The sequence below is a fragment of the Leiobunum rupestre genome, chromosome 11 (genome assembly GCF_980474605.1).
Source record: "Leiobunum rupestre chromosome 11, qqLeiRupe1.1.hap1, whole genome shotgun sequence".
Classification (NCBI taxonomy): Eukaryota; Metazoa; Arthropoda; class Arachnida; order Opiliones; family Sclerosomatidae; genus Leiobunum; species Leiobunum rupestre.
In genome coordinates this window covers 1,101,783-1,119,160 of record NC_143394.1, presented here as the reverse complement: position 1 = coordinate 1,119,160, position 17,378 = coordinate 1,101,783, and the positions used below count along the sequence as shown (strand labels likewise).

The 17,378-nt window shown below is 35.9% G+C and overlaps 1 protein-coding gene across 2 annotated transcripts in view; it reads left to right on the top strand.

Annotated features, from left to right (window-relative positions):
- The window catches only part of LOC149921086 (carbonic anhydrase 3-like), a 28,549-nt gene extending 11,717 nt beyond the window's left edge, over window positions 1–16,832 (top strand). The window contains exons 4-7 of one of the 2 annotated variants that reach the window (XM_090163428.1): window positions 10,250–10,398; window positions 12,710–12,802; window positions 15,493–15,732; window positions 16,538–16,830. In XM_090163428.1, the coding sequence (XP_090019554.1) occupies window positions 10,250–10,398; window positions 12,710–12,802; window positions 15,493–15,732; window positions 16,538–16,645 (590 nt within the window). In that variant the 3' untranslated portion in view covers window positions 16,646–16,830. Of the gene's footprint in view, window positions 1–10,249; window positions 10,399–12,709; window positions 12,803–15,492; window positions 15,733–16,537 lie in introns of both variants that reach the window. The other variant, XM_090163429.1, reaches the window with a different exon arrangement.
- Window positions 16,833–17,378: the final 546 nt, after the last annotated feature.

Genomic DNA, 17,378 nt, shown 5'->3' with positions numbered 1-17,378 from the left:
TACAGAGGGTATTACAACGACCGCTCGCTTTTTGGTTTATAATTTTAACGGAATCGGGCCGATTTTATTTAAACGATAGATTATCGAAATTTTGTTAAAAGAATATTCCCTAGGGCCGCGCGATAAATTTACGAGATTAATTTCCCGTCGCCGTTATATCGAAAATTTATTTGGTTCGGGATTGCCAGAACTGTAATGTCGTGGGCGAGTGATTAGAAAATAAAATTGCAACCTGAGTTATGTAAAATTATAAATGTTTATTTTTATTCAGAACAGTCTCTGGAACGTTCTAGATTTAACATTCATCAATAATCCAACAATATACAGGGTGTCCATTTTTAATCGAAAAAGTTATTTTTCTCAATAACCGTTGAAGTTAGAATGTATAATTTTTTTGTGTGAATTGTCAGTACCGGGGGCCATTGTTGTACATAATGTTTATCGATTTTAAAATAATATTTTAAAATTTTGAAAAAATAAATTGATTTATTGGAGCTCGTAAAATTTTGCCAATGAGAAAAATGTAGAGCGACGTCGAAAACATAAGAATAACGTTTGGTCGTTGAAAACACAACCATTTTTCACGAAAATACACGCGTTTGAAAATTGACTTAACGGGTAAACAAAATAATTGGATAAATCAAAAACTATAATCTTTTGGATGCAGTGGAAGTCGTAAGAATTTTTAGGATGAACTAAATAATATTTTTATTTATTTAATGCAAGATTCAAAATTTCTAACTCTCATTTAAATGCTATATTACCATAGACCATTTTCGCTCGGGGAACCTTCAAGATATCACGTATCTAATTTCGGGGATATTGTTTTTGGACTTTCGGTTATTTTTCATTAAATTTAATTTAAATAAATAAAAATTGTATTTAGTTCAGTCTAACAATAATATTGTCTTACGACTTCCACTGCATCCAAAAGATTAAAGTTTTTGATTTTTCCAATTATTTTGTTTACCCGTTAAGTCAATTTTCAAACGCGTGTAATTTCATGAAAAAAGATTGTGTTTTCAACCACCAAACGTTATTCTTATGTTTTCGACGTCGCTCTACATTTTTCTCATTGGCAAAATTTTACGAGCTCCAATACATCAAATTTTTTTTTTCAAAATTTTAAAATATTATTTTGAAATCGATAAACATTATGTACAACAATGGCCCCCGGTACTGACAATTCACACAAAAAATTATATATTCTAACTTCAACGGTTATTGAGAAAAATCACTTTTTCGATTAAAAATGGTCATCCTGTATATCCCTTCTACGTAATTATACAGAACTGGTACTCAACTGTCTAAGACTAGATTAGAGTCTTAGTTCATCGTGATTGAAACATAAACCAAAACACACTTACTAAAAGTAATTATCAAAAATTATACTGAGTAATTTTAAACTCTGTCTTAATTAACAGCTGACATATGTTCGCTACTAATTACTTCCAATCTACTTAATAAGCCCCACAGGTTGAGTTGATAATTTCAAGGGTATAATTAGGTTATTCCAATTAAAAAAATAATAACAATCAATTTTATCTTACATCTGACTTGAGTTAGTTCACAATTACTTTAACACTTTCAGTCTTAAACACGCACTGTTCATACACTTAAGTCCATTCACTCACGTTCCAAACGCGAAACACAATTTAACTCTTTTCTTGACCGAAGACCGAAGACCGAACATACTAATTACAACCGCAAAGTTCGTCATAACTTTTGACCGACACCAGGACCCCGTCCTGTATTAGTTCGTCTGACAGCCAAGAACTAAGAAAGAATAGATCTTCTATATTAACGGCAACGGCCTTATATACTTTTATTTTGTGTTTGTTTTTTACCCGTCGAGATTTGACTAAAGTTCGAAAAATTGAAGATATTATATTTTTTACCCGGTTTGATTGATAGTTCTCCACACGGTGGCTCTATATTATTACTTTGATTTAATTTCCGCGGGAGTTTTGAATAATTATCCTTTTTCTAAGCGTTATTAAAAAGTAACAATGAACTACTTTTTGTGTTTTAACGAAATTTTGTTAAGAATTTAACAAAACAAAAAACCGTACCAAATAATAAACAAACAAAGTTCAATAAACAATATATACAGATATTGTATTAATCCGTTTAGTAAAAAAACCCGCCTTATTATAATGGTTTTAATATTTTCCCTAAGGAAGTCAATGGCTCGGCGATGAACTATCCGCATTGTTACAATGCGACCCGAGTTCAATTCCCGATCACGATCAAATTTTACATTAAAATACTAAAATATTTAATTAAATATAAGATTAATATAATCTATAAATATTTAATTAAATATAAAATTAATATAATTTATAAATATTTAATTAAATATAAGATTAATATAATTTATAAATATTTAATTAAATATAAGATTAATATAATTTATAAATATTTCATTAAATATAAGATTAATATAATTTATTAATATTTAAAATGATGTAGAATAAATTATAGTACCTAACATTCGCCAAAGCTGTTTTTTAGAAAAACACCGTAAATAAACAAGCGTTGGTGGCTGAGTGGTTAGAGTAAATCTCTTGCACGTGGCAGACCCGTGTTCGATTCCCGGCCGGCGCCAATAAATCGCAAATTGATACTAAGACGAATACCGTGTACAATTGGTGGAAACCCTGCCATTAGACGTTGAGAGGTTGCATAACACTCAGCACTCGGTCCGTCCCAAAGTCATTAAGAAGACGTTGGAGAGAAAACGCCCATACAAACAAAACCGACTCAACATCCACAACTAATCTAACACAAACAAAACAAACTCAACACCCACAACCGTCATAACACGCAGTGGCGTAACTATACCATCTGAGGCCCGTGGCAAATTCTTTGGAGTAAAAAACGTCACATTTTTAAGTACCTAGGTACAATGTTTTGTTAAAAAAGTTTGGCTATTTCTGAACTCGCGGCCGCTTGGGCCGGGGCCCTCTCGGGTCGGGGGCCCATGGCATTTTGCCAGCCCTGTCGCCCTATAGTTACGCCACTGATAACACGAACTCAACATCCACAACCATCATAACACAAACACAACAAACACCACACCCACAACCGTCATAACACGAACTCAACATTACAATAACTAAATACCCAATCAAACTGAGTTAAAACCGTCACGACGGTGAGCGTTAACGAAAAAACACCATCCAAACCAAACCCATCCGCAAAATAATCCGTTAACGCTCACCGTCACACGGTGGTTTTGCCAACACTACGAAAAACTGCGAACGCAGACATTTCGAGACATTGCGTACATTGATTAACCTTTGCACGGAAAATGCGAACGCGTTCGCAGGGCAGACACACAGACAGACAGACAGACAGACAGACACGGTGATTGTATAACCCCTCCTAGGGGACTTTGTCCCCTCGGAGAGGTAAAAAATTGCTCCAAGATCAGAAAGGACCTTGAAATGTTGTTTTAGTGCTGAATCAATAGATGATTCACCATACTTTATTAAATAACCGTACACCAAACCTTAACCTCCAATCACAGCCAAGGTTACAAAAAATAGTAAATAATATTTTTATTTGCTAAATTTTTACCATTTATGAACTTTAGCTTCTAGCCTAGAAAGCTTAATTTTCTGAATAATAAGGCCTCTTCGACATTCTAATGTTAATTATTGATTTTTAATGTCTTTTAATCACGTGATAAAAAAGGGAAATAAAAGTTAACCGTTAAAAGAAGCTTTCTAGTCTTCAAACCTGGATCTGTCAGTCTCGGAAGTTGATTAAGTCAATTTCTAAATCAATTCTTATTATGTAAAAGAGGCCAGAACTAATTTGAAAGCTGCCGGTGTCCCATTAAAAGCCGACTGAATGCCCGTGAACACGGTTCCAACGCTTACGTGTGGTGGTGGCTTACGCCTTAGACATTGGAGAAACACAAACGCCAAAAAATTGAGATGATGAAGAAAGCGCAACATAACAGGAAAAATGCGTAAATAATCTTTAAACGTACAAGTAACTATAGGATAACAGTAAAGGCCAAATATGTTTAGAGAGATTGATCAATGGGAAACCAAAGTTTCTGAAAGCCAACTGGAACGAATTACGCGACTGGAAAGTCCCTGGACAAAAAAAGTAGTGGTTTTTCTATTCGTAATATACTTATTCTCCAATTATATCGAAGTGGAGGCACTGAAAACAACATCTGCTAAGTACATCGTTACTCTAAAATACCTCTTTGGCCGTCACTCAATACTACAACTCGCAAGAATTCAAGGAATTTGCGAGTCCAGTCCGAAGTATCCCGAGTCTAATGGCCTGGCCGAAAATGGGGTTCAGATCGCCAAACGGCCATTGAAGAAAGCCTTGGATTCAAATGAAGACTTCCAACTGAGGTTACTCAGCTACAGGAGAACACCATTGGAGCACGGAAAGTCACCATCGGAATTGTTGACGGCACGATCCCTTCGTACACGTTTACCCGAGGGGCTAACCACTCTTAGAAAGTCTGTACACTGGATTACGCTCAGATTACCACTGCCAAAGGCAGGGACTTCAAAGATTACGCGTAGTCCCATTAGTACAGTCAAAGGTACGGCTCTGTACACCGATTACGCGGAGTGATCAGCCCCTCGGACTGGGCTCTATACTAATGCAGTGGCTTCGAGATTACGCGGAGTACGCCAATATAAAGCTTGGTTTTCAACTCGGTTTCCACTAACTAGCATACTGAAAAAAATTTGTTTAGCCAAATAACCACTTATCAAAGTTTAGATCAAACTTCAATTAAATAATTAATGAAAGACATTTGTACTGACTATCAATCAAGCTTGTGGGAAAAAATCGAAATATTTACCATTTCTCACTCCTGCTTTTCGTCACTCACCGATAAATTAGAAGTTTAAGACGGGAAATTGGAATTACAGGCCCACTGTAAGAAAAACCCACGCATTATTTTTTTAATTGTTAAATGCTTAAAAATTTCTATAAAGCATTTAAGTTGTATTATTACCTAGATTGAAAAAAATTGTTACTTTTCCTTGCCGAAATAAAATATAAATGTATCAGAATTAAATTTAATAATCAGGTAGGCTAATTGATAAGCACCACCATGTACCTAGGAAAGCTCGCGCCTGTTAATTCATTAATACCAGTGGTTGGGTACAGTGGTAAGAGCTGAAGGTTCCCGACACATACTAATAATCATAATAATAATCAGCTAGGCTAATACCCAAGGCACCACCTTAGGCCTTAGTCATCAAGTGACTTTTAAAGCCATTAATTCAGGCGGCCGGCTTACAATGCGTAATATTATCATTAACCTCTACAAGGCCTTCTGGAATTAATATAAGTGTAAATTAGTTTACTCTAAAGTCGCATTTAACAAATTCAAGAAGAAAGAACTTTTTAAAATGTCATTTAATTCGCTCATTTATATGAAACAACCTTGGTTTATAGAAATATAAATGTAATAACTATAATCAACTACGTAAATATACCGGGTATATAAAAAATTATTGGATAATATTTATAGTAAAAATACATAAAACTAAAAAAAACCCAATAAAATCCAAAATTGAATTTTGTACACAAAATTTTACTTTCAAGGGGAAAATCACTATATGGTCTTTACCGTCTTTAGTTACCAATGACGAAATTAATACGTGTACTATTCTATTTAACCTCGGAAATTAATTTTTACGTATAAAGTACACTTTCCTATTCTTGGATAAAAATATGTTGATATATTTTAATTCGATAGTTAGGTATATCCCATTAATTAAAAACAATTGCTCGAAGCCAGTTAAACCTTGGATTAACAATAGTAGTGCCTACCTGGATAAATCACTTGGAAAAAACCTTACAAGCAAATGACTTTTGCGACAGCAGCGCCGCTTCGCCGAAGTTAACGGAGAATTTCCTAAACTCCAGTAACACGTAGCGTCACTCCATCGGTATAATGGTCGTTTTTGCGGTTTTATCTGCTAATTTGGAAGCATATTTCATTGCTTTCAATGGTCTCGAATCACCATCAGACGAAGCACCAAGAATTTCTACGCCAACGTCTTTAAGCTTTTGTACGGTGAAACACCCGATTGATCTCGAAATAGTTGATAAAGATATTGTAGGAAGATTCTTAATTAACAATTCGTACATTTTATACCTCCAAGAATAAAAAGATATACACAGAATGGTTTTATAGTCGCGTTACATCTTTTAGCTTCCTTTTGACGACTTACATTAGAGGACGCAGAAACAATTAAAATCTTCAAAAATTATCAAATTCCTGGTCCTTTTTAAACATTTTCGTTGTAATATCCTCTACTTTCCCAATTCTAGCGTTCTCCATTGCTCTTTCTAGAGCGTATCTCAACTCAGAATTGATACTTGATTTAGTATTGGTAAAAACTTAGTTATTATTAATTGGGGAGCGCAACTCTAGTTTTCGGTCGTGCACGCCTCGAATCTTCGAACGGATTCAAGAATGAGTTGCGTGTGCCCCAGGTGATCAATTGGTACATTTTTTTTTAAATTTGAAGAAAATAAACGAAATTCCAAAAGTAACTTTCTTTCAATTGACGTGGTCACTATGAAACACCTTGTTATTGTTAATTTCTTTACGTAGAATACTACCTTCCATTATTAACGAACTTTTGAGACTAATTATCGTTTTCTTATCTTTTTCGACCAAAAACCAAATGCTTAGTAAAAGGAAACAATTGGGTCCAAGGAATAATAGAAACTGCACATTTGCCCGTTTTTCGACGTTTTGGAGGCCGATTTTTGACGGCCAATTACCCGGATAAGGTTCAAATTAGGAAAACGTTTCTTAGAACCACTTTCACTCCTTGTTACCCAAAGAGCATGCCTGTAAATTTGTGCCAGAGTTCTCTGAAACACCCTGTATAGTTATTGGATTAGAAGATATAATTTAAAAAGTGTGAATTGTCATATTTATCCAAAGTGAGTGGAAACGGGAAAAGCACCATTCGGATACTTGATGAATTTTGGGATTTACATTAGGCCAAAACTCAGCGTTCTCCGAATATATTCACGGTGCGAATATAGATTATATTTTATATTAAATCTTTGTCGGGGGAAATTCAAAAATTAATTGCTCGCACCTAATTACGGAATTTTGAAGTTTTATACCTTTAAATTGTGGATAGTTTATGTACATTAAGAAGGAAAAAATAAAAACATTCAAAATGGAATTAACCCTTACTTGGCCCCATTTATTACAAAGGTATTTTACGCAATCTAACGTAGCTTAAGATTATTGAAAAAAAAAACAGGGTAAACGACGAGATGATTTTTTCTGTTGAACGAATCTTTCGAAATCAATTTTATGCTTATTTCTTCTTAATGTTTCTTGTATCTTCATTATCAAAATAAATTTTGTAAAAAGACTGAATTCGGACCAAAACAAAGGCAGTGAGATTATAAATTTTTCCCTGATTGCCGTTTTTCTAAAATTTTATTGCTGTGGGCGCTCTGCCCCGTATGTTTTCCCTGTGGGGCCCAAGCCCTAGACCCCACACGAGATTGCCGCCTCGGTGCCAACGTCTTCATAAAGAGATTAATCTTGAACTCACAATTAAGTCAGGATTAAATAGGATGGAGATGAAATGGACATTTTAAGCAAATGATAATTGAAAAATATTCGAATTCAGTCGATTCCCGCCCTCTTGTTGTCTGGGTGTTGGTCGCTGGTGCTACACCAACGATCCTTATTCCCACGATTGTTTGCGATGTGAGGAATGTACGTCCCATTGCTGATACTCTCGGAGGGTTTTATGGCTGGCGTTTGGCTGTGAATGTTATAGTGGTGCATTATGTTGCAGCTACCGGTGTTGTCGAGTGATCCGATAATTGAAGTGCACTGCTGTATATAATTTCTACTTACAAGGGAAGGTTTTAGACTGTAAGTCGGGGATCCGAGAAAACGTTATGGCAAACTTTAGACCATTATGGTCCAAAATGGTCAGGTTGCAATGAGAGTGGTCCATACGGTCCAAAATGTTCAGTTTGCGATGGAACTGGTCAATATATTACAAAATCGCAAACTGACCATTTTGGACCAAATTGACCACTCCCATCGCAAACTGACCATTTTTAACCATATTGACCACTCCCATCGCAAACTGACCATTTTTGACCATATTGACCACTTCTGATTTTACCCAAATTTTACTTTGAATGACCACTTTTACGCATCACAAAAGTCAAAATTTCAAAATTTTGCAAATGGGGGACCATTTCGTGCCCATGAAATTAGCATATAAAATCCCATAGGAATTTCCGGCTCGACCAGGGACAAAATTTCGAAAGGTCATAAAACTTGACCTTTTGACTCGGCTCAAAAATCCGCCCGCGGCTAATACCCATAGAAATAGAAATTAGACTAGAAGCACTGCCCTTTCCGCCAATCCCAAGGGAAACAGGCGAGCTAGAAGGCTGACATTAGGGTGGAATCGCGATGTACGCGCCATCTGAAAAACGCGTTAAACATTGTCGCCATGGCTACAACGCGAATTTCGAAGAGAAAAAAAAGGTGATCCACTGCGCATCACGTCGTGCGCAGCGGCGGTTTTTTCGTGTTTAAACTTTGGTGTCTAAAAGCATATCCGCAAAAATGGTTAAAAACTGCGCTTTTTCACATTGTAAAGTGAGATCTGGGAAAGAAATAAAATTATCATTTCATAAGTATGTAATATTATAGTAAATATTTTATAATAATCTCGGAATAAGAGATTTTACACTAAGATTTCCTCTGAGAAATTCTGAATTACTAGGAAAATGGGTTTTAGCGGTAAATCGCGAAAATTGGACTCCATCTTCAATTAATTCATATGACTTTGTATGAAGTAAACATTTTCTGCCGGATGAAATTTGCTTTCAAAATGGAAGGCACCATTTGAAAGCAAATGCTGTACCTACACAAGTAAAAATTACCCTATACATTCTGAAATAAAAAACTAACTGAAATATGAATAATTCTTTATTAAAACCAGAATTTAAAACCAGAATTTGAAAGAGCTCCCAAAAATATCTATTCCAGAACAAAGCATATTTACATCTTCTAGAGTATGCCGATTTATTGATTTTGGTAATTGTAATTTAGTTTTCCTATTTATCCGAGGTTATTTAAGAAAACTTACGGAAAAAGTTAACTACCGGAAAACACTCAATTTGACTTGACTAATACTGATGATAGTTTAAAAGACACTGAAACCAAGATTTTGGAATCTCATCTAGGCATATTTTAAACCACACTGAAATAATTAAAATTTAGTTATTAACTGTGATGATTTGTGGTATTACAGACTTACAATGATTGCGCAAAGTTAACGTGTGATTTTAAGGGTGACACGGTAGATATAGTAGATTCTTGAGATTTTTATGATTTTCCTAAAGCTGTTTAAATAATTTAATATAATGTCAGATAAATAAAAAAAAGTATTTAATACGTTGCCTACGATCTGTTTTATGTTATTCCACGTGACCATATTTACTTATTTAGTTTAAATTCTTTCTATGAGATGGCGCGACTATCGCGATTCCACTCTGATGGCAGCCTTCTAGCTGGTACGTCCCCGCCCAATTCGATCGTGCTTCTAGTCTAATTTCTATTTCTATGCTAATACCTTCCTGGGGCATGGTCTAAAGGTTGCCATAACGTTTTCTAGTACTCCCGACTTACAGTCCAAGACCTTCCCTTGTTAGAAATAGAGCGTTTGACTAGCTCAGTTTTCGGAACAACGACACCACTTCTCCACTGAGGTAACTTAAATGAATAATTGTACACATTAAAATATTTGGACCATTTTTAGCTGCGTAGGATAATTTAAACGTCGTATTATAAGCGCGACGTCTTTTGCGGACTCAAGCCGAAAACCAATAAAGTTGGGTCAACATATTGGGGTTTGTGTTGGGTAAATCATGACGCTTCGTTGGGTAATTATCAAAAGGATAATGAGTGAACAATGAGATATTTACACGGCAGGCATCCCCTGAGAAGTGCCTCTTGCTCTGCCCGATGGCTTACACAATGTTTATTATCTGTCGCGACCTCGTGTGGGAAATATGTGAATTAACGTGCAAAAATTCTACTCCCTAACATACACTCTCATGATTTATATAGTACCGTACCGTAAGTAAATACGTACCGGAGGTTTGGTAAGAGAAAATGAATTTTCATATTTATAAATTTACCTAACAGTGAACAAGCCTTAAATTGATAAATACTTGTTTAATTAAGTTTCCGTGGTTTTCCTTGGAGACATTTTCGTGTCGGGTGGTCCAGCCAACGACCAGGTCTTCAAGCTCCATGGTTTGAACATTCATTTCGGCTGGAGTCAACATGATGGAACCGAACATACACTTAACGGATTAGGATATGCCTTAGAGGCGAGTATTCTTTCGTTTCATTTACTTTTCAGAAAATGATTTAGACATCGTCCAAGAATATATACGAATTCATTGCTCTATTTTCAAATAAGTATCCGTTAATATACGGAATAAGGTGGTAACGTTGTATTTAACTTTTTCGTCGAAACTCGGTGAAACTGCGGTTGATTTTTAACTACCTATCGTACTGATTTAGCGGAATCCTTAAAGGGAGGGTAAAGTTAAATATTTGTGGTAAATCAATTACGTTAGATAGAAGGAGCGTTCAAGCAGACGATTTTTCTATTCAGGTTCAAACAAACTTATTTTTAGGCCACTAAGAACGCTGTCTTTTATTACGAAAATAATAAGATTATCTACTCCGAATGCCAAAGTCGGATTCGTCCACCATTCTCGCTGGCGTTTATCTGAGCTCACAAGGTGACTACCCGAGGTGGTTATCACCGATTTGGTTGAAACTCGGGGGTTAAGTAGACCATATGGTAGTATGAAAATTCCCAAAGGGAAAAGTTGCAACGGGCTTTAGTTTTCCCATGGCAACTGAAAATGTTTTTGACCTCTCCATTTAAAAAAGCACGGGATTTTATCGGTTACCCAAATTTTGTTAAAATTTAATCAAAATTGTTAAATTTTACCCAAAATCCTTGATCAATTTTACCCAAAATAAGTCAAATTCATCTTTTTGAGTAAGTTTTGATAATTTATTTTTTTCAAATTTTTTAAGTAAGAACCCTGTGAAACCGAGAAAATCCCATACTTTTTTAAATTGAGATTTTTTTTGTTTTGGGAGATCAAAAACATTTTCGGTTACCATGGGAAAATAAAGCGCATTGCAACTTTTCCCTTCGGCAATTTTCATAAGGTCTACCTAACCCCCGAGTTTCAACAAAATCGGTGATAACCACATCGGGTACTCTCCTGGTCAGTGAAAGATAATTCGTTCAAATAATATTATTCTAGAACACCTATTACGTTCTATACAGAGATTTGAAATTAATTTAGTGCCTCCAATTTTAAAACCATTTTAATTCTTCAGTTGAAGGACTTCTGATACAAAGCAGTGTTCCCTTTCTACAACCGAGAGCAGTGAGTTCACTACCGTTCGGACTATGTTATTTAATTGCTGGTAAATTAGGTTTTCGTTTCCGATAAACCAATTTAAAGGTTTATATTGAATTTATGTGGGTCGCAATAATGCTTATTTTTTATTTCCGTGCGCTATAATATTGCCTGTAATAAATTTAGAAATTCGGTTTAGCCAGTCAAAATTATTTGTGTGCTATTTTGATTAAAGCAAGAGGGTTAAATGTTTCAAAGTTAGTGACATTCTGGAATAGCTTACTTCCATTAAGGATGATATTCACTAGGGACAAAATGCCACACCAGCGAGCGTCGACGCGAGAATATTGTGATAGGCTTCAAGGTAATTTTTCGCGTCGACGTTCACCGTCATTTCGTTTTTGCCCTAGTGAAAACCAGTTAAGTTTCAAATAGCTGTACACCCCAAACAAACTCTTCACCCAAACATCGGTCACCGAACCGAAAAAAGTTGCACGGTGGTCCGCCTTTTGCGGACAAGCCTTTGCATTTCATACTGTTCAATTCACTGTCAATTAGATCATTTAGATGGACCAGTTTGGTAGCAAAACTAATTCACCTTGAAAAGTTGTAGAATCTGAACCCCTTTCCACTAAATTTTGAATCCATGTTTGCATAGTTTGAATTGAGGGAGCCATTGGTGTAGTGCCCAAATAGGCCATACAGTGGCGGCTTAAGAATAAACAAAAAAGAATCATTTTAAAAGTATAATCTTAAACTTGAGACCAGAACGCGATTCGCTTCAAGGTAGAATATTTTAAAACATTTCATCAAAGTTATTATTTTGACTAACTGTGTTGCTCCTCGACAAATTTTACGTAACGCTTCAGCCTTATGAACAGTTAGTTGGTCCAACTGATAGTTATTTGGTTTTGGTCAAAATACATTTGACCTAAATCTAATTTCAAAATTTCAGACTGGAAATAGTATAGGAAAAAGAATAGCAAACGATATTAAGAAACGAAATAATCTTTTCAGGGAACTCCAAAACGATTATTGTACTATTATGGCACATCCAAAAATTTGATTTTGGTTTAAAGTTGTGAATAGAATGGAGCGACCAATTAAAAGGTAAACATGAACCAATAATTGACAGCAATTAAATTGAATAGTCTGAATCGTACTTTACACAATAGCATATTTGCTTGATAAAGTGAAAAATGTATGAGTGTTGTCCCACCTTTCATAGGAAATATTTCTTTATCGTACACAGATCCATTTCGTTCATAGGAATACAAAGTACTCGTCCTACAACGAAGCTAAGAAATATCCAGATGGGATTCTGGTCATAGCTGTTTTGTTCGCGGTAAATAATAAAGAGAATAAGCCCGTAGAATAAATCTTGAAGGAAAAACACCCAGAGGACTTACTTGTCGATTCACCCATTAGTTTATTTTTAAACCCTTATTTCACCACCCATTAGGATTTGTTTAAGCTTGTTTAAGGCTACCGAAATCTAGAGCCAAAGTTGCTGATTGAAACTTTTTTAATGTCGTGTTAACCTTGATTACGGTACTATAGACCATATTTTTTTATTGAAATTCCACTTACAATTTAGTATAGTATCTATTCTTTAACTATTCTACTTAATTTCAGTTTTCTGGCTCTTTTGCGACCTTTGGTTATTCATTATTTTCGCATTGCCACCAGTAGATTCCATGCGAAGTCGAAAAGAGTCAGAAACATTTCATTAAAGTTTTTAAATTTTTGATAAACGGTAAGATAAATGTAACTTATTTAGTTTAGGAATGAGTACAATCAAATAATTTTCTTATCCAATGATACTACATTATCTCCTACGCAAGATGTCACTTACATTACAGAACCAAGGCCACCAATGAACAGGCCTTGAACCCTATCAGCTTCTTTTTTAAATTGGTCTTTAAAGAGCCTCGATGGCTCAATAGATGTCATTGCCGGTAGTGAGTTAGGTTTGATTGTGATTTAAAAAGGCTTCGTTGAGTAAATAAATAATTGGCACATCATTTGAAAAGCGTGTCGCTCGCTGCTATCAAGCCATAATCTACTATGATGCCGCCTTCTTACGAATCTGGACCAATAAAAGAGTCTCAAAGATATTTATCCTATCTAAAACGCGTCTCGTTAACGTAACTGTTGACTGCTTCTACTTGAAAAAAATTTCGAAGGCAGAGTTAAGTCACTTCCGGTATAACTTAAGTACGTGCATACTTTAAAAGGAATTTTTAGATCGGCAAATACTGACAGGGAAACCAGTCGCATTTTGTACCCAATTCTGGTTAGGTTGAAGGAATATTAAGTACGATGAAAGGTACGGGACAGCTGCCTCGGATAATCTTTTATTATTCAAAACAGCCAAATGCTGAACAAAGTGACCTCAGTGGTGATGTAGAGCAAACCGAGAATGTTGTATAATATTTGCCCTAGAAACGAGTTTATGTCAGTTACGAAATTAACCCACCCATGGATGGCAAATGATTATTTTCCATAGAGGATTGTGTCGTGCTCTATGACGTAAAAATGTCATGGTGACTGTTTTAAGGCATGGCTTAGCTACCACTAATGCTAACGATGCTATGAGCAAACACAAAATAGGACAGTGAGCCGACAGTTGAAAGATGTAAAGTTCTTTGTGACACTTAGAGTCTTGGGTAATTTTTCGGCCATATTGAGGGTTTGATATTTTTTTACGAAACTAAACTTCTTATTAATAAAAATATGAAATGAAGCCTTATCACAATGAAAATCCTTTTTAAGAATTTGTTTCAAATATGAAACTTTCCAGACTGTAATTACGTTTATATAAACAGCTATTGTATTAAAATACGGTGCCAGTTCTGTCACCTTTGACGTTCTAAGTATAGATTTGTATAATTTCCTAATAGAACCTGATTGAGTATCTTCAAAACTAGTCTTCTTCATTAGTGGCCTCTGTCATGGACGTCTGGTTAGGGGAAACCACTAAAAGGCGCAGCAGGCGGAAAAATCTAGGGGCGCCATCAGGGGCGACGATAGCATGGAAATTGGGCGCGGTTCCCGGGGCCAGTGGCCAGCGTTAAATATAGTGGACAAATGGAAGAAAATAGAATTTCCGATTTTATTTGTAAATTTTATTTATTAAACTGATGATACATCGCAGCGAGCGTTTTTGACTCCTTGGGGCCCGCCCCTATGGCTAGTCCGGTCCTGCACCCTATAAATTCATTGAACATACATACATGAACGTTTATCCGGGAAGACATTTTTCTTTGTGCGCCAGGGGGGAGGAAAACAAATGCCCCAAAAGAGCATGACGTCATTTTTGGACGGCCTCATGAAAAATGTTTTAGAGAAGGCCCTCCGTTTTGGGTATCAATGGCGTCGGTAATTAAATGGAAGTGATTTTTCAAAGTCTGTTTTCTAGCGTGTGTAATGACTTCCCTGATTAAAAATGTGAATTATAACAGTTAAATGAATTCCTGTTAAAACTATCCCAATAGTAGTAACAATCTGAAAGGAGGTCCTAGCGGAGCCTAACCAACAATAGTCCTGGTTAATCCTACGCCGCAAAATATCAATGAACTTTCTTCACATTTGGTCGGAAAAACGTTAGTTGTTCATTTTTCGTGAATTACAGACAAAATAATCTAAATCTGACAAAAATCTGACAACACTGCTATATTTTTTCCGGATGTGTATTATGTTTAAATTTTCAATTTCAATTGTTGTCTGGCAACGCTGTTTCTCGGCACCGAAAATGGCGGCCGAAATATTAAAGTAAGCTGATCGGCTGATTTTTCGACCGTTATTTTCAAGACTATTGTGGTTAGTGGTCAAATTAGGGCCGAGTTAGAATAATTTTGGTTGACTGTTTTTAAAAACCATTTTTATAAGAGCTTGCCACTTTCGGTACGCCCCTCTGGTGGTTTTTCTCTCAAGTTCTATCTAACGGGATTAATCTCTCTACTGCGGTTATCTCTACACAAAGAATAGAGATCTAAAATGGGACTAGAACATTCCTTTGAAATCTGTTTTCAGGCAGACTTTCAGGCCCCAGCCTTTCCCGGATTAAATTTCCTTTCGGACAACTTGCGGCGAATAACGAAGGCTGGCGCAAAACACACCGTCCAAGGCCCCTTGCATCTGTCGCAACTCTTACCGGGAAAAGGAGGCCCCGAGTCCTACTACACTTACTTTGGCGGTCTGACGACCCCTCTTTGTCAAGAAGCGGTCACTTGGGTAGTTTTGTCCAGACTGATTCTTATCAGCAATAATCAGGTGGGTAAAAGAATTTGGAAAGAACAAAGTTATTTCTGATAAAAAAAGAGCTTAGATTGGGAAATGGTCCTTACATTTAAAACTTCCGAATTAAAACAGTGAAAAAAGACGTTACACATAAGAAGTCCAATTTTTAATAAAGGCTAAAATGGAACCGATTCGCTTCGAACTATGAATATACTGTAGATACGAACTTTATTAATTATGGTCCTTGCAGCTTGGGCTCAAATCGGTGCAAAATGTTGGGGTTGAGTCAAAAATACAAATAACGTTGGGACGGCGAGCGTCGACGTTATAAAATTGCGTGAAACGTTGTTTAACCTGTATTTTGAAAGTATAATAAGGTCACATTTCCCACCTGAATTAAAATGTTTTCATTCTTTTCCTGTTCTATTGTCTTATTTTTATCAATCCACAAAGCACGGGGCAGATGTACGATATTTCCTATTTTAAATTTTAAGGGAGCCTCTAAATCCTACGAAATGCTGGTCGAGAATATTCTAGTAATTTTATTACAGGGATTGAAATTTTGAGAATGAAACACTATTTTATTTTCTAATTTTGGAAAATAAAAAAATACTCAAATACTTCTAAAGAACTCCCAAAAATTAAAAGTAAATGGCTCCACGTACTTGTCCTACGTTACCACTCATGATCTTCGGGGCCCCAGTGAGGGGCCTAAAAGCAAGATCGTTAGTTTTTAGCGATATCGACCTTCAAAGTGGTAGTCTCGACCTTTAAAATTTGGGCAACAAAGTCAAATACCATTTTTCAAAGTAAGGTTCAATGAGATTAATTCTTCTAGATGAGAGAATTTCGACGACTAAAGGACTATTGTGGCGAACCAATGTCAGGAAATGTTCGACCGGTCCAACCAGACAATGGCCGATGGATTCGACACGTCGCACTGTGATAGTTTGAATGATCTATCATACTTTGTTATTAAAGGATTGGAATTTTTCACTGTAGCCACCTATTAACGTAACTCAAATATTGAATTGTTTTAGTACTAACAATGTAAGTTCAATGTTTTAAGATGTAATCCCAATAACTTAAAATACCATAAAATTATGTTTTAATTGCAGATTTGGCTATTAGTAAAAATGTACACAATTAAAATCATACAAGTTTTAAGTTCTAGATGTTTACGCAATAAAGTAGTTTTATGCGTAATTTTCCAATCATGGTCACAGTGACACGTAACACCAAAACATTGAGTCATCGAGGATATGCAAGAATGCTGCACAGAGGCTATTTTCGTCACTGTTTGGAGGTTTGACCGGAAGCAGACCTCACTTTAGAGTTCGATCGATGCAACCTCATCAGCGGCAAAAGATGACCGTTCATGGTCTGACGGCAACATTGTTGACTTGCAGGAAGTATAAAGCTTGCATGAAGCAGGTGCAGTTTAACGATTTCAACAAGTAGACAGTTGGTTATGGATTTGTTCCAGGAAACAAACATCCTGAATTACGAAGTAAAAAGCATTAATACGTTTTGCACTTCGAAAAATTATGAACAGCACCGAGCAAAACGCGTATATTCGCTGAATTGGTTAACAACGTCTTCACAGTTGTCAATTCTGCTTGTACAAAGTATGAATCTTTCTTTGGGTTACATTCCTCCCACTCATTTCCTGCTATACG